Source organism: Chlorocebus sabaeus, chromosome 21 (genome assembly GCF_047675955.1).
Source record: "Chlorocebus sabaeus isolate Y175 chromosome 21, mChlSab1.0.hap1, whole genome shotgun sequence".
NCBI classification, from domain to species: Eukaryota; Metazoa; Chordata; class Mammalia; order Primates; family Cercopithecidae; genus Chlorocebus; species Chlorocebus sabaeus.
The window spans coordinates 7,076,475-7,100,053 of record NC_132924.1 but is presented as its reverse complement, the minus strand read 5'-3'; the positions used below and the strand labels follow the sequence as shown (position 1 = coordinate 7,100,053).

At 41.1% G+C, this 23,579-nt stretch overlaps 1 protein-coding gene and 1 long non-coding RNA gene across 2 annotated transcripts in view; one reads left to right on the top strand and one right to left on the bottom strand.

Moving 5' to 3' along the window:
- Positions 1 to 7,059: 7,059 nt before the first annotated feature.
- SEC61G (SEC61 translocon subunit gamma) lies at positions 7,060 to 14,276 on the bottom strand. The gene is made up of 4 exons (XM_007981281.3): positions 14,175 to 14,276; positions 12,505 to 12,604; positions 10,891 to 10,993; positions 7,060 to 7,224 (listed from the first exon to the last, which is right to left on the bottom strand). Exons 2-4 carry the CDS (start codon positions 12,596 to 12,598, stop codon positions 7,215 to 7,217), a joined length of 207 nt encoding a protein of 68 aa, XP_007979472.1. The 5' UTR covers positions 12,599 to 12,604; positions 14,175 to 14,276; the 3' UTR covers positions 7,060 to 7,214.
- Positions 14,277 to 14,329: 53 nt separating this feature from the next.
- Positions 14,330 to 23,579, top strand: part of LOC119620636 (uncharacterized) — a 43,056-nt gene continuing 33,806 nt past the window's right edge. The window contains exon 1 of the long non-coding RNA XR_005237186.2: positions 14,330 to 14,543. This is a non-coding gene — a long non-coding RNA (uncharacterized lncRNA). The remainder of the gene's footprint in view (positions 14,544 to 23,579) is intronic.

The following is a 23,579-nucleotide window of genomic DNA, read 5'->3' as shown; positions in this document are numbered from 1 at the left end:
CTACCAGGTCAGACCTCCTTCTCTCCTAGCCCACACCCCAATTCCTATAGGATCCACTGGTTTCTTCCCAAACCCAAGAGCAGGTGAGGATGACAGCGGTCTCTTCCTTCCTCTACACACCTACCTCCTTCTAGTTCTACTGTTATGCCATATACTATCCTGTGCCTTCCTATCCTCAAGATTTACCTTTGATTCTCAAAAGGTCTGTCTTACACGTTGAATAAAACTTGAACTTTGACTTTGTACAGCTCCTTTTACTCACTCCACACTAGTCCCTTCTTCAGCAGGCAATGTATTGCCTCTGACTGATTTGGGAAAAGTAAATTTTCAAGTCATCAGGTAAAAAAGCACAAAGTTGATTGTTTCTTGATACTGTCTTATTGTCACAGCTTCTCTTGAGGCAATGTGCCAAGTCTAGGAAACTTTGAGGAACAAAACATGTATCCATCCTTTGAGACACCACCATATTACCTCTAGTATCTGCCTTTTGGAATCCAATGTATCCTAAAATTTTCCTCTACAATATATGCTCCTCAAGAAAACCTTTCTCACCCCACCCGATACACACAAGCTGGTATAAGTATTACGAATACTCTCACGAATGCCTCCAATGCAGGAGCCAATGGGCTCTCGATAAAACTAAATCTTCTGTCTCCTCTAGCCTTGTTCCTCAAAGTAGCATCAGCATCGCCTGGAAGTCCATGCAAGTTCTATAGAAATGTGAAATCTCAGCCCCCTCCCACACTTCCCGAACTGGGATCTGCAGCAAGACCTTCAGGTGGTTCATCTGCACACTGCAGTGTGGGAAGCTCTGCTCCTAGCACGACCAGCACATGAAGAGCGGGCCTCAGAACCACAGCCCCCTCTGTCCTCCAGTCTCACTGCCTTGCCTCAGTGAATCTCACTATGTTGCCTCACTACACTCAGGAAAAGAAGGGCAAAAACCATCATGCCCTTAATTCCTACTCACTTCAGAAGACCAAGACTCCTGACCATCCCTCATAAGCCGCTCTCTTATTTCTCTTTTTCTGATTCCATCTTTCACCCTTCCTTAAGTCCCGAAATCCTTCCACGCTGCCCTTCAGAATCCATGGTCAGTTATAGAGAATCTCAAACACTTCAACCTCATTTCAGAACATTTCCTTTCCACTTATGCTGTTCCAGCTCCAGCACTGTATAGCCTGTAGCCCTATTCACGGAGACTTCATTCCCTCTCCCATCCTAGTCACAACACTGGGGCTGGAGGGCAGGCAGCTTCTCCTTGTTCCTCAAAGCAACTTCCAGATCATCCTCTTCTCACACCTCCACCCTCCAGTTCTGACACGTGTAGCATCCACTACCCCTCCTAACAGTATTCATCTGAAACAGCACTCACCTCCAGTCATCGTACCCTCACACCATGCCCCGGAAGACTCTGGCTCCTGGCTTGCTGTCCTTCTTTCCAACGCTACTTCTATGGTAATTCACAGTAATTTAATATCCACAAACATAATCCTTCTCAATACAGTGGCCTCCCAGCTTCTTGACTTCCTCACCTCCAAGATTCTTGATTTTCAACCTGCATTAGCTACTGAATCCCATGGTCTTTCCAATGTTATAACTGGTCATTACCAGTAACTACAGGCCCTCCATAATTCGAATCCAAGCATTGTACTTTGCAACCAGCAATTCTACCTTTCCAGTTAATTCTCCTTAGGACCTCAATTTAAACAAACCTGTACCTCTCTGGTACACAGTCTATGTTGCCCCTCACCCACATCTTGCCTTCTACTTCTCACCTAGCTTGAATTCCATGGAACTACTCTATCACTCTCTGACATGTGTCCTCAACCTCACTGTCTCCTCCTGTCATCTCCTCCTTGGAAAGAGTCTGATTCTGTACCCATATGCTCCTTCATCAGCAAGAATGAGTTACTCCCACTGCCACTTGAACCACAGACTCCCTTTCTTCTCACTCCCTCCTTATCAATTTTCCCTCTCAGACCATTCCTAGCACCATAAAAACACACTGCTAGTTCTCTCATATTAAAAATAAATCCCCTCTCAACCTGAATACCCCTTTAACCTACTGCCCTTTACAAAAATCACAGGAGCAGTTTGTCCATACTCCTTAACTCCCCATCATTGTCTTTTGAACCACCCCAGCCAGGCCCTCCAGATTACAACCAACCTCTACATTGCTAAGTCTGTGTCAAACCTCTACCTTTATCTCACACACCCTATCAGCAGCATTTGGTTCACCTGCTCACTGATTCCTGGAAACCCTTTCTTCTGGCTTCACGATTCGCAAATCCGTATCTCTAGCTGAAACATCGCTTTGGAACTCCAGACCAGTACCTCCAACTGCACATTCAACCTCTACTTCACTAACAAGTATTTCAAACCAGCGTTCCCCAAACCAAACTCCTAGCCATTTTCCAACATCTACCCTTCTCCTCATCTTCCCCATTTTAGCAACTGCAATCTCACCAGGCTTTCATTGTTTGTCAGTGATATGTATGTAATTATTCACAAAGGAGAACTATTTTGATGCCTAGTTGATGCTCAGATGCTTTGAGATTGAATTAAACAAATTAAAGTACATTTTCTATTTTTTTTCGAGACAGAGTCTCACTCTCTCGCCCAGGCTGGAGTGCAGTGACACAATCTCGGCTCACTGCAACCTCCGCCTCCCGGTTTCAAGTGATTCTCTTGCCTCAGCCTCCCAAGTAACTAGGACTACAGGTGTGTGCCACCGCGCCCGGCTAATTTTTTGTATTTTTAGTAGAGACAGGGTTTCACTATATTGGCCAGGCTGGTCTCAAACTCCTGACCTTGTGATCCGCCCGTCTCAGCCTCCCAAAGTGCTGGGATTACAGGCATGAGCCACCGTGCCCAGCCACACTTTGTTCTTTTACGCTGGCAGGAGATGACCTATTGTCAGTTAGAATTAATTCCTCAGAGACAAGAGAGGTTCTGAGTAAATAATGCATTGGTACTTGCCTTAAAAAAGAATCAGAAATACAAGATTTTAATTTTACTGACCTCTACCCTGCTCTGCATGGTTGCCCGAGCTAAGCATTTAATGATCTTAGAATGAGAATTGTGCAGTCGTACTTCAGAAGTATTCTTTTCTGAATGAGGCTGTCCACGTTTCTGAGTAGTTACCTGCAGCTAGTTACATGGGAGCATTTTCTACTACAAAAGTCATAATACAACAAGCTAGTGACCTTCAGCTGGGCGTTAGCTGAAAAGATGAGCTGTGTGGCTGGGTAACGTTTCTCAATCTCAAATGATGTTAAGAATCACCATCTAAGAGCATTTGTATAAAGCAAAGAATCCAAGGCTCAACATCTAGACATGCTGATGTGGTAGATCTAAGGTGGGGCAAGTGCCCACGTGAGTCCTGTATTTCAGAAAGGTGGAAAGCACTGGTCTGTGAAGAGGAAACTGGGCAATCCTATAAGCAGCTGACAATAATAATAATAATACACACAAAAGTTACAAATGTTAGGTGAAAATATTCACACAGTAAAAATACTATCATTGAGCATTCCTTCATCCCGAAACACCATAAAGTAAATGAAAACACCTGCCAAAAGAAGACAGGCACAATGTACTAATAGGAGAATGCAGAGCAAGAGTCTCTTACTGGAGGGGTAGAAATTAGCACGACTTCAGAAAATGATGGGCATTACCAAGGCTGAATATGGACATACTTTTGACACTGCAGTTTTACTAAGGTATGAGAACAAATGAAATGCTTGCACAGCTATACCAGAAGACATGTATACCCACATTCTTAGCAGAAAACTTAGAAGAACAATTGTTAAAAGCAAAAAGCTGAAAACAACCCAAATGTCCATCAGTAATAAAATAAATGAAAAAGTTAGAATAATTTCGTAACAGAAAGTTATATACCAGTGCAAATAAATGGACCACAGTTGCTGCAGCTACGTTAGCAGCATGCATGAACCTCAAAAATACTATTTTTAGAGAGAAGGCAAGTCACAGATGAATACGAACGCATGATTCCAATTACATGATGTTAAAAACAGGTGAACAAAAACGTGTTGTTCACATACCCATACATGTGGTACACAACCTGAAAAAAAACGAGATGACTTTGCTTGCAAAGAAGAGAAACTGGGGAACTGCCACAGGAAGTGCATTAGTATGTTTTGCTACAGGTATTTACAAAATAGAAAATGTTTAAGAAATTCCTTCAGGTGATTCATGCATGGTGAAGTTTAGTAAGTACTGTTTCACAGTACGATGTGCCAGTTCTCATATATGCTAGGAGTAGGGCGAATAAGAAAAATCTACTTATTCTTTCCTACTTAAGAAACGCAACTATTGCTTGTGAAGGTTACTCTGCTCTGTCACCAGAGTTCTTGGTCAGCCCTCATTTCATTTGCATGTATACATACAAAATATTCATGTAATACCTTATCCACTCACGTGTCAAGAACCAAGTAAGTCATCAAAATAATCAGCCTAAATGTATGCTATAAACAGGAATTTACAATCATCTTATGTCAAAAAGTATTAATGTTCAGAATCATCTTAACCAACAACATAATACACATTTGCCAGTGGCAAACCTACATTTTAGAATTTCTACCATAAGTGTTTAAAATATACATGTATATAGGTGCATGTATGTAAATATCTATATATACATACATATATGTAAACATATACAAGTATACATGCACTTGCTTATATGTGCACATACAATTTTGGTCTTTAAGCAGCTAATAGCTATAAATGTGACTATATGGTCTCCTTAAGCTTAGAGATGACCAAATTTTCACTGTATTTTTTTTTTTTGAGACAGATGTCTTGCTTTGTGGTCCAGGCAGAGGCATGGTCTTGGCTCACTGCAGCCTCTGCCTCACAGGTTCAAGCGATTCCCCTGTCTCAGCCTCCTGAGTAGCTGGGATTATAGGCACCTGCCACTGTATCCAGCTAATTTTTGTATTTTTAGTACAGATGGGGTTTCACCATCTTGGCCAGGCTGGTCTTGAACTCCTGACCTCGTGAAACACCCACCTCTGCCTCCCAAAGGGTAGGGATACAGGCATAAGCCACCGCACCCGGCCTTTCACTGTATTTTTCTTTTTGAAGACATCAATTAATTCAAGATTGAAACACTGTCAACATTTCATAAGTAGGCAGAAAAATTTGTTACTGTTACTACAAAAACAGACCAGAATCTCTGAACCGCGGACTCCAAAACTGAATACTGTCCAGCCACACTAATAAGACACTTCCCTACCTTACTGAGGATGAAAGAACATTTAAACATGTGTTTTGCTAACAAATTTTTAAAAAATATTAGAAGTAGGGAAATAAAGCTCAATAACTAAACATTGAAAGAACAAATTGAAGCAATGCAATTGCTTGTTTTTAAAAAGGGGGAATAAACTCAAATTTAAATTACTGTTTGTATTTTATTTTTAGAGACAAGATCTCACTCTGTCACCCAGGCTGAGTGTAGTGGTGCAATCATGGCTCACTGCAGCCTCAAACTCCTGGGCACAAGAGATCCTCCCACCTCAGCCTCCCAAACAGCTGGGTCTACAGGTACATGCCACCACGCCAGGCTAACTATTAAATTTTTGTAGAGTTGAGGTCTTGCTATGTTGCCCAAGCCGGTCTTGAACTCCTGGTCCCAAACAATCCTCCTGTGTAAGCCTCCCAAAGTGCTAAGATTACAGATGTAAGCCACTGCACCTGGCTTTAGTTTTTTTTTTAAAAGGGGAAAGAGGATAAGTCTCCTTTTCATTTCAGACTCTTATCAGTGAATTCTTAATAAAATTCAGAACTCCAGTGTTCAAGACAGAGTGACTAATTTAGCATATCTAGAAAAGGATCTCTCAGTTTTAAGTTTTAACCGTAATTCTAGGAAACTTTCAAGTAGCTTCCAAACTATAATAATTTTGACTACCTGTTTAAAATTCCTGAGGTCGGGAGTTTGAGACTAGCCTGACAAATATGGAGCAACCCCGTATCCACTAAAAATACCAAATTAGCCGGGTGTGGCGGCACATGCCTGTAATCTCAGCTACTCGGGAGGCTGAGGCAGGAGAACTGCTTGAACCAGGGAGGCAGAGGTTGCGGTGAGCTGAGATCCTGCCATTGCACTTCAGCCTGGGCAACAAGAGCGAAACTCCATCTCAAAAGAAAAAACAACAACAACAACAATTAAGTGCTTACAGAAAAACTCCTACCCTACCTCAAATTCTAATAGGGAATCACCATACTTTATTTACTGTTTCTTCTTTGACCATAAACACTTATCTGACAGCACATGCTATAACTTGAATGTTTATGTCCCTCAAACACTCATGTTGAAATTCAATCTCCAGATAAGCACAGTGGCTTAGCCGGGTAATCACAGTGCTCTGGGAGCTGAGGTGGGAGGATTGCTTGAGGCCAGGAGTCCGAGACCAGACTGGGCAACATAGTGATACCCTATCTCTACAAAAAATTAGACAGACATGGTGGCATGCACCTGTAGTCCCAGCTACCTGGGAGGCTGAAGCAGGAGGATGGCTTGAGCTCAGGAGTTTGAGATCACAGTGAGCCATGAGCTGGGCGACAGAGCAAGACGCACATATGTACATATATATAAAGAAATTTAATCTCCAATGTAATAGTATTAAGAGGTAGGGCCTTTAAGAGGTGAGGAGGTCACAAGGGCTCTTCTCTCATGAATGGAATGAAGGCCCTTTCCCGTCTATCCCTTTTGCCATGTGAGGACACAACATCTAAGCCACCAGCTTGTAAGCAGAGACCAGGCCCTCACTGGACACCAAACCTGCTGGTACCCTGATCTTGGACTTCCCAGTCTCCAGAACTGTGAGAATAAATTTCTATTATTTATAAATTACCCAGTCTCAGGTATTTTGTAATACTAGCACAAAGGGGCTAAAACAGAAGAGCTCTCAGAAAGTGTAATATTTCACCAGGCTCTTTCATTTCTCTTATAAACTAAATTATTCAGAGAAAGAAACTACTGTTTTCTATCACTGAAATGTGATAAGTATCTATGACAGAAAAAAGAGATATTCATTTACTTTGAAATTACTTTAATTTAGAAATAGAAAACATCTTGAAAGGAAAAAAAACCCACAAAATATACAGGCAAATTTGTATTCTGTGAGCTTCTCACACTCTCACACTTGTTCACCAATCTCTAAGATGAAAAACTCTCTTCCAAAATGTATTCAGCCACCACTGTAAAAGAAAGAAAAATTATTACTTCTGAGTAGAGATATAATTTTAATAATAATAATTATTTGAAATGCAATATGCTATAACTTTAATGGCTCAAGACCAATTATTTGAATCCCACCTAACTCTATCTAAAGATGGCATAAAAGAATGGCACAATGAACTTTAAAATCCTGGACCTGGGCCGGGCGCGGTGGCTCAAGCCTGTAATCCCAGCACTTTGGGAGGCCGAGACGGGCGGATCACAAGGTCAGGAGATCGAGACCATCCTGGCTAACACGGTGAAACCCCGTCTCTACTAAAAAATACAAAAAACTAGCCGGGCGAGGCGGCGGGCACCTGTTAGTCCCAGCTACTCGGGAGGCTGAGGCAGGAGAATGGCATGTACCCGGGAGGCGGAGCTTGCAGTGAGCTGAGATCCGGCCACTGCACTCCAGCCTGGGCGACAGACTGAGACTCCGTCTCAAAAGAAAAAATCCTGGACCTGAAAAGATGATGTGGTTACTGGCAGAGGTCTATGTCTAAACCCACAATGCTCATTCAGGAAATGCCATTTTGGAACAGTCTAGTCTTTCTGAACACAACAAAAAATATCAATTATATGACAGGATGGTTAGCTGAGAAGCTTTTCAATTTGATAACGTCAACACACCAGCAGAAAGTAGACTGCACATGAGCACAAGGTGCTCAAGCACCGCATCTTACCATAATCATTCCAAAATCTGGGTTAGTCATGATGAAAACAAAAATCACGTTTTCTACAGAAGAACTTCTGAGTTTTAAAAGCATAAACATTAAAACTGAATAGTCAGATACACATTTTAGTAATGTTAAAGCAAAATAATTCCATTACCAGAAGAAAATTACATAAAATAGGCCAGGTGCAATAGCTCTCACCTGTAATCTCAACACTCTGGGAGGCTGAGGGAGGCAGGTCACCTGAGGTCAGGAGTTCAAGACCAGCCTGGCCAACATGGTGAAACCCTGTCTCTACTAAAACTACAAAAAAATCAGCCAGGCATGGTGGTGTGCACCTGCAGTCCCAGCTACTCAGGAGGCTGAGGCAGGAGAATCACTTGAACCCGGCAGGTGGAGGCTGCAATAAGCTAAGATTGCACCACTGCACTCCAGCCTGGGAAACAGAGTGAGACTCCACCTCAAAAAAAGAGAGAAAATTATTACATAAAAAACCCCTGAGCATATATACTTTAATGTTTAGCATTTTAAATGCTTGTGCTATTAAACAGTATTGCTATAATTAAAAGGCCAGCAAGTGCTTATTTTAAATTCTAATACTGTGAATATTAATTTTGACTGCTATAATTATAAAGAAAAAGAAGAAAAAAATTGTAACAAAAAAAGATAATTCAACCCAATGAGTATTTCCCTTGCTACCATCTCCAAAATGATGTAAACAATGATTAATCCTCTTTCAAGCAGGGAAAGCAAGATTACTTTCAGTTGTACAGCTATCATGGTATAACATGAGAAAAGAGTAAGTTTTCTGTAGTGTCTCTCACAAAATGTTTTAATTAGCCTTCACATTAAGATTAAAAAATATCTAAAGATAGATTTTTTAACTTCTTAAACATTGAAACCATTTTTTTTAACTAGAAGAAAAGTTTTCTAAGTAACTAGCTTCTGAAAGGTTTCCCGTGTTGCTCTATCACTAGCCATGCAATCCGAGTGGTTACTTAGCCTCCCCATGCCTCAGTTTCCTCATGAAGATTAAATGAGTTGACACACAGAGTCATGGAAAGTTCTCAATGAATGTTAACTATTATTATTGCCACCATCACCATTAGAAAAGGCAAGAACCTGAAGTTGTTCACTTAATTCAACAAACACTTATTCAGTGCTTGTAACAGATACAAGAGCGCTCTGGACTAGACTCTATAGGAGAGACATACAGTATAAATAACAAGGCAGGCCTGTCTCACAACTCATAATCTAATGTGAAGATGGACCTGAGTATAACTCAAGGCAGACAGTGATGTCTGGCAAAAGGGACAAAAATATAGGTTAAGTGAAGGCTGGCGAAAAAATTTCAAAGGTGCTTGTATACCAAAAAATTGGAAAAGGTGGGCTTACATGTTCTTCTGAAAGGTACAACTAAGAACAATGATTATCACAGGAAACTAATTTTGTTATCATTTTAAAGAAACACTTCCTATCAATTAAATATGTCTCATGACAGAATGGGAAGTAAGAAGAGCAGAAGCACTGAGTATGAAAAAGAACGGACCTGACAGAGACTCTGCCACTTCTTTTTACTGATTTCCTCATTCTACTTCAGTATTCTCCCCATGACTCCACAATTCTACAGCTGGCATTTCTCACTGGTAAAATAAAGGGATTTCTGAACTGACAAAGGAGGTATCAGTGACTTGGGCCCATCTAGTTCTAACTACTTCTGATCCTGAATATCACTTTGTGGCAATTTTACCTTAATAACTATGGTACCCTACTTAAGAAATCCCTCTGACAATATACATTGTTATTTGTCATTTAAAAGGCAACCTGTACCAGTACCTGGGATAAAACACCTAGTATTTAGAAGATTTATAGTTTAGAAATTTTTTAAATCATTGCTTCAAACTTCACCACCCCATAAAATCAATTGATATTACTGATTGATATTAGATAGATTTCAATAGCATATGGAAAGTTCTCAATGAATGTTAATTACTACTGCCACCATTACCATCAGAAAAGGCAAAGAACCTGAAGTTGTCCACTTAATTCCACTAACACTTATTCAGTGCTTTTAATGGATACAAGCACTTGAGGTATATCAGTGCTTACCTGATACTATTATCAGGTAATAATAGATTTTATTAGCTCCAAACAGTGGATGAGGCTGAGATTAAATGCATACAAAATCACAAAGTAAGTAAGTACTAAAACCCATACTAAGTCCTTACCCTAAACTGAATTACCTAATTGCTCTAATTGCTCAATGCCACAACATGTCCCAATGACTTGTGATGAATTTAAAAAGCAAAATTATTTGGAAACGAATAAAGTGATCCCAATGTCTCTCAGCCTTTTTTGCCTCCTAATATACTTAAAAGTTATGATATTCTCCCATCAGTATCAATGGCTCATTACAGTAACAACTTTCACTCGCACTCTTACCCAAATTGTTTCTGGGGCCTTACATGACTTAAAGTCATAATCCAAGTAAGAACTGTTATCCCCACTGAGTAAACTGAGCACAGAGAGGTGAGGCAAATTGCCTGATGCTAGGACAGCAACTGTATAACAAGAAAAAGGATTTGGATCTAGGCAATCTGGTCCAGAGTTAGAATTCTATCATAGCAGTGATTTTTGGATGGGAAGCATTTCCTCTGCTCCTTAGAGATTAACAAGGTAACAGCACAACGAGGACTTAGGTTTCAGTGCTGGCTTTGAGACATATGAGTGTCTTTAATACTTTCTTGACTCTGTAAAATTTTATTTATTAAAGAAAATAGTGCTTAGCACACAGAATTTCTGGAAAGATCATTTAAGATCTAAAGGCGCTCAGTCATCAGGTACTCATAAATATCAGTAGACTCCAACAGCACTAAAAAGAGATGCATCTCTGTATTAACGAAATAGCAGGCCATCATCTCAAATGGTTTCAAGTTTCATTCAATCCTAGTCTATATCATAAAGTTTACTTACACAATGATGTTATTAATAGGAATATGGATCAATTTCACAAAGAAGCCAATGAATCCCATTATAGCAAATCCTATTGCTGTTGCCATGGCAATCTTCTGGAATTCTGCATTTAAAAACACGAAATTCACATATTTTTTGCACTGTCACTGAAAGTATGGGGAAAAAACTATCAGCAACATAAATGAACTTAACTAGTATACATTTATCCTGTTAATAGATATATAACTTAAAAATAAAAAGGTGAAACTGTTAATAATAAACAAGTTGTTTGACAGGTTTTAAAATTTCCATGTTTTGTTGATATTTAAGGAAACGTAACAGTGCATGTCTGTGCCAGTGAGTTCATCAACAAGTACTAAAAATATTTTTTCTTCTTAGCAAATGACCAGAAAATACCAAAATAAGGACATGGATGAAAGAAATATACATTATTTTTCTTAAGTTTTAAAATGTAACATTGTGATTTTTATTATAACATATTGATTATACAGGCAGAAACATACCTTTTCTTGGTACATTATAAACAATGGGTCCAGTGCCTTTGCTATTATGATGAAGCCAAAAATAAGGCTTGAAAAATCAAGTTGGGCTGGGCACGGTGGCTCATGCCTATAATATCAGCACTTGGGAGGCCAAGGCGAGCGGATCACCTGAGGTCAGGAGTTTAAGATCGGCCTGGCCAACATGGTGAAACTCTGGCTCCACTAAAAATACAAAAATTAGCCAGGCGTGGTGGCAGGTGCCTCTAATCCCAGCTACTCAGGAGGTTGAAGCAGAATTGCTTGAACTCAGGAGGCGGAGGTTGCAGTGAGCTGAGATCGTGTCACTGCACTCCAGCCTGGGCAACAGAGTGAGACTGTCTGAGTTGAGCACTATTTTATAAAACATTACACTGGTAATGTTACCATTTTATGTTACTTCCTAAGAGAAGCTTTCCCTGATCTCCTGACTTGGTTAGTCCTCCTATTATGTGCTGTCAAACTTCCTTCTAGTTACCTTCCATAATACTTACCACAGCAGTAATTAAAAAACATAATTGCAATAGTTTGTTTATGACAGTCTTCCTCGATAGAGTCTAAGCTCCATGACAGCAAGGACTATTCCCTTTATTACATACTACATTACATACATGTTATATTCTCTATTATATTACCAGCTCCTAACTCAATGAATGAATACAAGTAGACAAATTGAACACATGAATCATGATAAATAACAAAATTAACTTTCTAGTTTGGCAAAAACTAGATTGCTGGTTTCACGTTAAGGTTTTGTTCATTGGGGTGGGAGTTCAGTAGGGAGACTTCAAAGCTTTTCCAAAGAGAAAATATGTAAGATACTAAAAGTCATAAAATATTATTAACTAAAATGTTACCAGGAACATAAAGCTGTGATAAATAACCTTACACCATTTGAAAATACATAAAATAAAAACTTAGACAAGAGTAAAAAATTTAGGAAGAAGTGACAATGTTAAAAAGCCATCGAGCAGTATCAATCAATAAAAATGTTGGCGAAAGTAATGCAATGGCTATTAATCAAGAAGATGTTAATCAAACAAAAGGCTTAGAAAATGCAAAGATTTAATTTTTTTTCTCATAGTCAAGCAATTACCTTTTCTATCAGGTTTAGTGCATCTTTTAACCAGCCGAATGGAGTCCTTTACAAACTGCCGACTTGGCTCAACAAACTGCATTACCTGATCCATGACTGCCTGTTTAAAACAAACAAAGATACTCACTGGTATTGGTTACCATATAATAAGCACTTACTCACTGATACCAAGATGTAAATGAGACCAGTCACTGAATTCACGTCTAACATGGGTCAATTCCACCTCCTAAAATAAAACAAAAAACAAACTCCAAAGCCTAAATTGATATTATTTTTGTAAATTTCAGTTAATTATCAGATCAAAGGCAACAAGAAAAGCACAGATCTTACTCATGATATCTTCACTGACAAAGAACAGCACACGCAATATAAAAAACCTATCTCTATTAAGAGGTTAAAAAATGTTAAGCAATTGATAACACATCCATTCCTTTTCTGACTCTGCAGTCCCATCCATTTCTCATTCTACAGTCCCCTCACGGCTCCTAAGGAACCATCAATCTTGAGATCCAACAATTACTTTCCATATTTTATCTTAAACTATGCAGAAGGCAGTGTCTTGTACAGTGAATGCCAACTATGGTGCTGCAAGAGCCTAGAATGGAGGCAAACGTGAATTTCAACCTTGATTTTTCTAAAACGTGTCAATACAACACACTTTTCTAAAGTACAAAGAATAGCTAAAGCAAGACGCAAATTCTGAGAAGCTACTAGCTGAATTCCAAACTTTTCGATTTGAACACATCTTTTAAGGAAACAGGGCTATATATTTTACTATATATGTTCTTTAGAGGAATCTATTACCCAACAGAAATGTCATCCGATGTTAGCTTTGAGAGCCACTGCTTTAGAAAGTACAGAGATCAAAGTGTTACTTGTATTTTCCTCCATTTCCAGTACTCAGAACAGTGGCCAGGTGGTAGTTCAAATCACTGGCTATGGAATGTAAACCTCTGTAAGCCCCAGTTTCCTCACTTAATGTAGGCTGTGGACAACGAAATGAATTAATGTCAATGAAACCCCAGGACTTCTGCAACGTTCTGGGGGCAAAAACACAGTAATGTCTGTTTTCTCAGTATTTCACTTAACTTTGCTCTTGAAATCCAAAGGGCTTAAACTTTTTGTAATCTTATCATGAAAGAAGCTAAGAATTCTTTATCCAGAAAAATGCACGCTACACACAATACCGCACTCAATGTCAGGGGTAGAGACCCAAAAACCAACTATGATCTCTCGAATTAGATTCTAGACCACTGCTCTCACTTTAAACTACGGGAGCTGCGGCAGGGCCAGAGCTGAGTACAGCCTTTCCCAGACAAGACTCCACACCCGCACAAAGAGCCAACCCCGAAGGTATCGGGCAGCAGGACATCATCTTTGGCTGCAGCACAAAAGACGCCGGGACAGGACGCTAAGCCCTGGAACCCCGCGAGCCGGCGACCCGGCTCGCCGGGAGCCCGCGGCCCTGGGTCTGCCTTCCGGCAGAGGCCGAGTTGGTGGGATGTCGGCGGCCAGACCCCGGCCCCAGACTTGAGCCAGGGGACCACTCATCGCCCGCCCCGCGACGGCCGCCCGGGGAGACACGCCGGCTCGCCCACGCCCGCTGCCCCCGCGAGTCGCAAAGGCGTGGCCGCCGGTTCGCCCGTACCTACTGATGGGAAGAAACTCACCTGCCCAACCGACACCTAAAATGCCAGGGACACGTAGCACTGGAGCGGACAGATGGAGGCCCACCGGAACCGGAATCCGGGTTTCTGCCAACAGCCCGCCCACTCCTCCGTCCTATTGGTTCCTTACGCGAAACCTCAGTGCGCAATCGCAGCGCGACGTGCGTCCCGGCCACGCTTCACGGAAGAGCTGCGTTGCGGAGCTCGTTGTTGGGGCGTTGGTTTTCTTTAGGAGTGGGAGTCTAGCGTCAGCCGTTTTTTTCCCGGCTGGGTCCAGGGTTACCCCACCAGCCCGATCTCAAACCACTGGCATCCACAGCACGAGCCCCAGCGGCCTTGCGCGGTGCTTGCTCTCTGGTAGCGGCTGACTAGGTAAATCCTAAGTTGTGTTTTTTCTTTTCCTGCGGTCCAGCTTGTTGTGTGTCCTTACGGTACATACTTTTTGTATAATGTTGGTCGAAATGAAGCTTATGAGCAATACAACGTTATGGCCTAATTCAAAATAGTATCACCACCCTAAACTTTGACTTTGGCTGTCATTCACGGTAATGAATGCCGCTGTAATTGAGGCCGTACTTTGTCAAACGCTAGGTTTGGTTACGGGAGTGGTCATAATGTACACACAGCTCCCCACTTATCCACAAGGATGCATACCAGGACTCCCCGCCCCCCGGGGCTGAAACCGTCAGTAGAGACGGGGTTTCACCATATTGGCCAGGCTGGGCTTGAACTTGTGACCTCGCGATCCACCCTCCTTGGCCTCCCAAAGTGCTGGGATTACGGACGTGAGCCATCGTGCCCGGCCATATTTCCTTTTAGCAATGGAGCATAACTGGATCTGAGGAACAATATAACTCTGGAACAGCTGATAGAACATTAAGAGGTGTTACAACTCTCAGTGCTTCTTAAACTTCAGTAACTGAAATCTCCTGTTAAGTTTTTTAGTAAATGAAATTTGTAACCCCAGAACCTCCAGATACTGATTCGGTGGGTCAGGGTTAGAGGCCACACACCTCCCTATATGTGACTGTAGGTGGTCCGTACACACTACACATACCTTACCTTAGCCTTAAGAGTCACTTTTAAATTCTGAACGGACTGAGATGCGTTTTACTAGTTCTTCCTCCCTAGGACTTCAGCCCATGTGTCATCTGTTTAGAGGCCTATAGTGACCATCTAAGGCAATCCTGTCTATCTCATGCTCTTTTTTCCTTTTTCACAATACCCTCTTCATTTGCTGCATAGCATTTACTCCTCGGTCTGTCTCCCTACACTGTAAATCCCCTTACTATACCATGAGGTCCAAGTGGGTATAACATATCTGGGTTACTCACAGCACCTAGTAAAGTGTTAAACACAGTAAATGCTCAATAAATAGTTTTCAAAAAAATAATTCATTCCACAAAAAAACGTAAAATCACATGTTGTTGGCAAGTTCACCCCAACCACCAAATGTCTTGAGTTCACAGTATTTTCAGCAAAACACAGAAAATCAAGTAACACATACAGTGGTTCCCCTTATCCAAGAAAATCTGGTTCAAAAAGAGATGTGTACCAGAAGGTAATGTGACAGAGGCCACATTCAAATAAGTTTCATTACAGTGTATTGTTATAATTGTCTACTCACCTGAGTTCGGGAGTTTGCGACCAGCCTGACCCAACATTGAGAAACCCTGTCTCTACTAAAAATGCAAAAATTAGTCCGGCATGGTGGCGCAGGCCTGTAATCCTAGCTACTCGGGAGGCTGAGGCAGGAGAATTGCTTGAACCCGGGAGGTGGAGGCTGCAGTGAGCCGAGGTCACATAACTGCAGTCTAGCCTGGGCAACAGAGCAAGACTCCGTCTTAGCAGATCTGTGCAAAAATACGAATCAACCAGAACTCTAGAACTCTAATTCTTGGTTACGAGGAGTGTAGAATGGCATAAACCTTTGGGAAAAGTTTAGTAGTTTATCATAATATGAAGCATATATATACCAACTGTGGCTCCACAATTTGAATTCCAGGTACTTATTGAAGCTATATGAAACTAAATTCACAAAAAGACTTGTACAGGAATGTTCATAATAACTTTATTGATAACAGAACTAAAAGCAACTGGGTACCATCAATAGAATGAATAAAGATACAGGTATAGTCCCACGACAATAGTACTCCACAGCTAAGGAAAGAAAACTCTCTGCCACAACATTGATGAGTGACAGACATGGTGAGTGAAACAAGCCTACGCTAAAGAAGGCACAGTATGCAATTCCATTTGCAAGAAGTTTTAGACAAAGCAAAAATAATGAATGGTGGAAAAAATCAGAACAGTGTTTGCCTTGAGGTACAGATTGAGAAGGCAGGTGAGGGAACTGGGGAGTGAAAGTAACACTCTGTGATTTACAGGTCTCAGAGTTTCACAGGGGTCTTAGTCAATGTGGGCAGCTATAACAGAATATCATAGAGTGCTGGCTTACACAACAAACATTTATTTCTCACAGTTCTGGAGACTGGAAGTCAGAGATAATGGTCAGGTTCTTGTAAAGGCTTTTCCTGGTTTATAGAGAGCTACTTTCTCCTTCCATTCTCACGTGGCGGGGGGTGGAGGAAGAGAGAAAGAAAGGACCAGCTCTCCTCCTCTCGTAAGAACACTAATCCCAATGTGAGGCTTCTGCCTCCTGACCTTATTACCTCCCAGAAGCCCCTCCTCCAATTTGGAGGCACACAAACATTCCATCCCTAGCAGCAGATCTGTGCCTTTTACCTCAAAACAAAACAAAACAAAACAAAACAAAACAAAACTCAACAAGTATTGAACTCTAAATTATACAATTGTCGATGCATTTAGGAGGGAAATGTACAGGTATCAACTTATTTTGATTTAAAAAAGGGCAGGTTCATGGTTAGAGGAATAATATGTGTTAGAGGAATTATTTGTGATAATGCAAAGACAACAAAATGTTAAACGTAGACTTAGTTGTGGTGTAAGATGTTCATTGAATAATTCTTTCCATTTTTCTGTATGTTTAAAAATGTTTATAAGATGGAAAAAAGTCAATATATAGGTCACCAAATCAAGTTTTAAAAATTTTGACATGAATTGTACTGAGTATAAATTGAATGTAGATATAGCAGAAATTTTAAATTGACCCTCAACTTAAAAATACATGAAATATTAATAACATCATTTGAGATAAGCTGAATTAATATTCCATTTATATTCTTGAATCTCTGCCTGAAGCAAGAAAAAGTTTAAGAAGATCTATGGAGATCCAAGGAGTCCATAGCACCTGTCTTTTTGTTTTGTATTACTTCATTTAGGTATTATGACAAAGTGGAAAGAGCTGTATCTTTTGAAAAATGAAGTTGACACAGTGGTTGAAATTATGAAAGTGTCAACAGTTCTCCAGGAAAATTCAAAGACTGGACCTAGATACAAACATCAAGGGTCTTTTAGACAGGAATGTTTTAAGAGTTAAATGTGATGAGGTCAAATAAAGTTTTCTCCCCTCCTCAAACTCTTTTTGAAAAAACAGGATTTTAAGTACTATTAAAAAAGTTATTCCATCTTACTTAGTTAAAAATGCAATAACCAGAATAGGGCGGTGAAGTTGACGTGGAAGATTTAGATATCACAGAATTAGTTGCCAGTGACTCTATGTTATCAATTACAGTAAGCAGTTTCAATTGACTAGTTCCTCCTGAAACTCACTGTTCCCTTTACTTCATGATCATTTTCTTAAAACAAAAACAAAAACCTTTTCTGAATCTGCCTAATGGACTTCTTTTCCTGCATTGTCCTGTATTAGAGAAGTCTAACTGCTCCAACACACATAGCCACGCTCTGGGCTGGCCAGGTGCTGATTTCTGGCCAGGCCAGTCTCCGCGAATCTGACGCAGGGCTGTGTCCTTTCCACAGAGTAAGTCTCCGCAGATCTGGCACAGGGCCGTGTTCTTTCCACACCTGCAGGGTTTCAGGCTCCCCAGGGTGCAGTGCTGCGTGTTAAGGGTTCTAAGTACATTTCGGGAGAAAACAACCCAATTAAAAAATAAGCAAAAGATCTGAACAGACATTGCATAAAAGAAGATATACAGATGGCAAATAATCATATGAAAAGGTACTCACCATTACCTGTCATCAGGGGATTGCAAACTGAAACAATGAGCTACTATTGCAAGCCTACTTGAATGTCTAAAGTCCAAAATACTACATCAAGTGCTGGCAAGGATGTGGAGCAACAGGAAGTCTCCTTCGTTGCTGGTGGGAATGCCAATGGTACAGCCATTGCGGAAGGCACGTTGGCAGTAAGCTAAACGTAGTCCACCATACTATTGAGCAATTGCACTCCTTGGTATTTAAATAACAGGAAGAGTTATGCTCAGACAAAAACTTACACACAAATGTTTATAGCGGCTTTATTCACAATTGCCAAGACTTGGAGGCAACCAAGATGTCCTTCAGCAGATGAATGAATAAACAAACTGTGATAAACACAAACAATAGAATATACTAAAAGGAAATGAGCTCTCAAGCCATGAAAAGATAGGGAGGAACCTCAGCTTCATACTGCTATGTAAAAGAACCAGTCTGAAAAACTACACACTGTATAATTCCAACTATATGACATTCTGGAAAAGGCAAAACTATAGAGACAGTAACAAGATCAGTGACTGCCAGGTCTTGATGGGGCTGAGGGAGGGTGAGAGAGGGAAGAATAGGTGGAGCGCAGGGAATTTTTAGTGCAGGTGAAACCATTCTGTGTGATGCTACAGTGGTGGATACATGCCATTATGCATTCGTCAAAGCCTAAAGAACTATACAGCGTGAACTCTAGTGTAAACTATGGGCTGTAGTTAATAATAATGTATCAATATTGGTTCATCAGTTGTAACAAATGTTCGCTAGTACTATATTAATAATAAGAAAAACTGCAGGAAGGATGTATAAAGGGTTGTGGTACCTCTCTACTTTCTACTCAATGTTTCTGAAAAACTAAAACCCCTAAAAATAAAGTCTATTAGTAAAAATTAGAAATAAAATATAAGATCCTAGGAGAGGGAGAGAAACTAGAGTCATCTCACTGCTTCCTTTATGCTCTGTCTGAAGCGACACCCAGCACCATCAGACTCCTGCACTCTTTCCCTCCGCTACCAGTCAATCTTTTTTTTTTTTTTTTTTTTTTTTTTTTTTTTTTTTTTGAGGTGGAATTTCACTCTTGTTGCCCAGGCTGGAGTGCAATGACACAATCTCGGCTCACCACAACCTCTGCCCCCCAGGTTCAGCCGATTCTCCTGCCTCAGCCTCCCAAGTAGCTGGGATTACAGGCATGTGCCAACACACCTGGCTAATTTTTGTATTTTTAGTAGAAACGGGGTTTCTGCATGTTGGTCAGGCTAGTCTCAAACTCCCGAACTCAGGTGATCCACCCTCCTCGGCCTCCCAAAGTGCTGGGATTGCGGGCGCAGGCCACCACTCCCAGCCCCAGTCAATCTTTTTGTCAAGATGCTGAGAAGCCCAGTGCCTTTCCCAAGACAAAGCAGTTGACAGAGTCCAGTTTGACCACAAACCTTGTTATAACACGGTGACTTACTTAAACAAGGTAAGGGGTTCTGGCTTCTTTACTACATCCCCTGGAGCTGTATGATGAATTACGATTTATGACGGCATGCAGTCGGTTTTTTACATTATTTGAGATATGGAGGATGTTACGAACTGAACTGTGCCACCCCCAAAATTCACATGTTGATGGCCTAACTCTAAGACCTCAGAATTTGGAGATAAGGTCTTTTCTGTTTTTGTTTGTTTGTTTTTGAGACAGGGTCTTGCCCTGTCACGCAGGCTGTTAGCACTACCTAACACAGATCACTACAGCCTCAACCTCCTGGGCTCAAGTGATCCTCCCACCTCAGCCTCCCCAGTAGCTGGGACCACAGGCATGTGCCACCACGCCCAGCTAATGTTTTTTCTTTTTTTTTTTCTTTTTTTTTTTTTTTGTAGAGACAGGGTTTGGCCACTGGAGATAAGGTCTTTAAAGAGGTTATTAAATTAAAATGAGAGGCTGGGCATGGTGACTCACACTTGTAATCCCAGCACTTTGGGAGGCTAAGGCAGTTGGATCACCTTAGGTCAGGAGTTCAAGATGAGCCTGGCCAACATGGGGAAACCCCATCTATACTAAAAATACAAAAATTAGATGAGCATGGGGTCGTACCGCCTATAATCCCAGGTACTCAGGAGGCTGAGGCAGGAGAATTGTTTGAACCCAGGAGGTGGAGGTTGTAGTGAGCTGAGATCAGGCCACTGCACTCCAGCCTTGGTGACAGAGAGAGACTCCATCGCAAAAAAAAAAAAAAAAAGAAAGAAAGTTAAAATGAGGCCAGAGGTGTAGGCGGCTATAATCCAATATGACTGGTGTTCTTATGGACACAGATGCACAGAAGGAAGGTGATGTGAAGACACCAGGAGAAGATGCACAAATTAAAAAGAGAGGCTTCAGAAGAAATCAGCCTTGCTGGCATCTTGATCTCAGATCTCTCGCTTCCAGAACTGTGAGAGGATAACTCGCTGTTGTTCAAGCTTCCCAGTCTGTGGTATTTTGTTATGGCGGCCCTCACAAACCCACATAGAAGGCGAGCTTTCACTGCTTTTTTTTCCTTCCTATTTCCTAAGAGAAATATTAACAGTTCAAGCGCATGTAATTTTTGGACACACACACACAGTAATCTCATAGGAATATAAAAGTCAGGAAGTATCCTGTCCTATTGCTGCAATGTGGAACTAATCTTTTAGGAAGAGAGCTTTGTGAGTACTCACGTGAGAGAAAGGGATCACAGTTTTGAAACTTCATTTTAATACTTATTTCTTAATCAGTTAAATTTTATTGTCAAGTGGTTTTCTTTAAGGAGCTTAAGGACACGGTTTTTCCTGAGTTTATGCATGCCTGAGTATGCCTGTCTGTATACTTTAGTGATGTGGGTGCATATAAATTTGGGCATCACTTTCTTTTCTTTATAATCTAGTTGAAAGACAAATACTCCATTACATCCTAGCACTCAGTGTTTCAGAGGGGAATTCTGATGCTACCTCAGATTGTCCCATCCTTGTCCCCTTGATGTGATTAAAGCATTCTTTCTCTGCAACTGAGATTCAGTGACAAACAGGATCTCAATGAAAAGTGACATTCTATATCATTTTTTCCCGAGACTGCTCGATTCTTACTTCACTTCAGGGAAATGTTGTGTTCTTGTAATATGTTCTGTTTGATATGTTGGAGTATCTGTTTAAGGCGACTACCCTTTTGTCAGCTTTTCTTTGTTCTTTTTATATTTTCTTAATTGTGTTACCTTAATTACACCTCTGTACGCACCTTGATCAGCTCGTTTTTAAGTGTTTTTTGTACTTAATTAACTCCATTTTTAACTACTGTGTTTCTTGCTATTTTAAATTTATTTTGTGATGTTATTTTGGTTCTCAATTTTTTCCTTAGTGGGACCATCTTCCATCCTGTTTCATTCCATTTTTAGGCGAGTTCACTGATGGAGAAACGTTTTGAAGGGCTCATGCCGTGAGACCTCCCTGGTTGCAGAGAGTGGCCATGGAGGTCTCCTGTCTCCGAGCTGCCTCCTACCAGGCTCCTCATCTGGCTTCTGCATGCAACCACCACCTCTCGATATATTTATCTTTCAGTGGCATATTTGTATAATTTAAATTTAGTAGCTCCTTTAAGAAAATGTATGTTATAAAAGTTTAAAACTCAAAACTGAAGAGAATATAATCTTGTCATGGGGTTTTCTTGCACATTCAGAGCAAGAGGCTCTGCCTTCCACCTCGCTGTCTGCTGTGTGGCCGGGCTTTCCTCAGGGCCCTTGGTACATTTCCCGAGGCCCCTGTGCCCTGTAGAACTCTCGCCTGTAAGCTGTGCTTTGCTTGTGTTTGCTTCAGTGTAGACAAATGGCTAGCCCTCGTTCCAGCTGCTCCTTTGCAAAGGATATGGATTCTGTTTTCTCCTCAGAAGTCTGACCCAGGGACCTATCCAGGACACGGTGACAGTGGGGAGAACCCTGGGTCTCAGGCTCTTCCTCCAGGGCCTCAGCTAACATCCCTCTTGCCCGCGCTGTACATCTTGCTGGAGAGGTTTCTGCTCTTGGATTGTGTTTTGACTTTGGCTGAGCTTCCAGCTCAACCTTTCAGACAACGTTTCTCCAAAGCAGGAACAATTTGTGGAAATTCTCGACATTTTATTCACTCTGTTGTGGGGGCTTAGGGTCCATGATAGGTAGCTATGCCAAGCCACGGCAGAGTGTGCTTTTTCTGTTTTCTTATTTCATTATGGCGGCATGAAGTTGTACACGTTTCCCTGTTGGGTTCTTGCTCTTGCTCTTTTTGCTGCTGTCAATCATTATTGTTGATTACATCAGATGTTGGAGGAGGTGAATTCTGGGTGCCTGTTTTACTTCACAGCCATTGCTATTTTAATAAAAAGATGGGAAATTAAAATATCAGGCCCTGCCATCTTGTGATCCTTTTAACTCAGAAGTCCTTTCTAACTGGAAAACACAGAAATGTCCTTATTATTTCAAGAAGCTATTAGATATGTCCTGTTTTTCTATGCCATTCACTTCCCCTGAATTACTCTCAGAGCTACCCTGTGCTCGTTGGTGCAGCGGGAGTGATCTAACCTTTAAGGGGATAGCTGTTCCAGCTTACCCAGATGACCCCACTAAACAGAGGGTAATGCTAGCCAGGGAGAGAAACCAAAACATTAGAAAAATGAAGGAGCCATCAGGATTATTGTAAAGAGTTCAATTGCCTAGTGTTACAGACAGAAATGGAAGCAAGTGAGGAAAATACATATAGAGGCTTTTGAACCAAGCTTCCTAACTCCCAGGACAGACATTTTTTCCACCATTTTATCTGTGTGCTTTTCTACCATCCCTTACTGGCCCCTGGATGGTTACTTTCTATCTGTTTTTAGAAATGGGAAATTTAATACCTCGTTCTCAGGTTAGTTCAGTTCAATCTAAGAACTGAGTATCAACGAAGGACATAATTTATTCACTGTACAAAAGACCACCCAACTGCAATGCCCAGTTCCCTCAGTTATAACTGGGATTAATTAAGTGGATCTTCATATCTCCTCCCTTTTTATTGTTCATAATGCTTCCCACCTAAGACTGATAGTGCTGTCAAGAGCTCTGTTGAGGCCAGGCACAGTGGCTCAGTTATCCCTGTTATCTCAGTGCTTTGAGAGGCCGAGGCAGGAGGATCAATTGGGGCCAGGAGTTTGAGACCAGCCTGGGCAACATAGTGAGACCCTGTCTCTACAAATAAAATAAAATAAAAATAAAACCTAGTGGGGCCTGGTGGCGTGCTCCTGGATCCTAGCTACTGAGGAGGTTGAGGTGGGAGGATCTGTTGGGCCCAGGA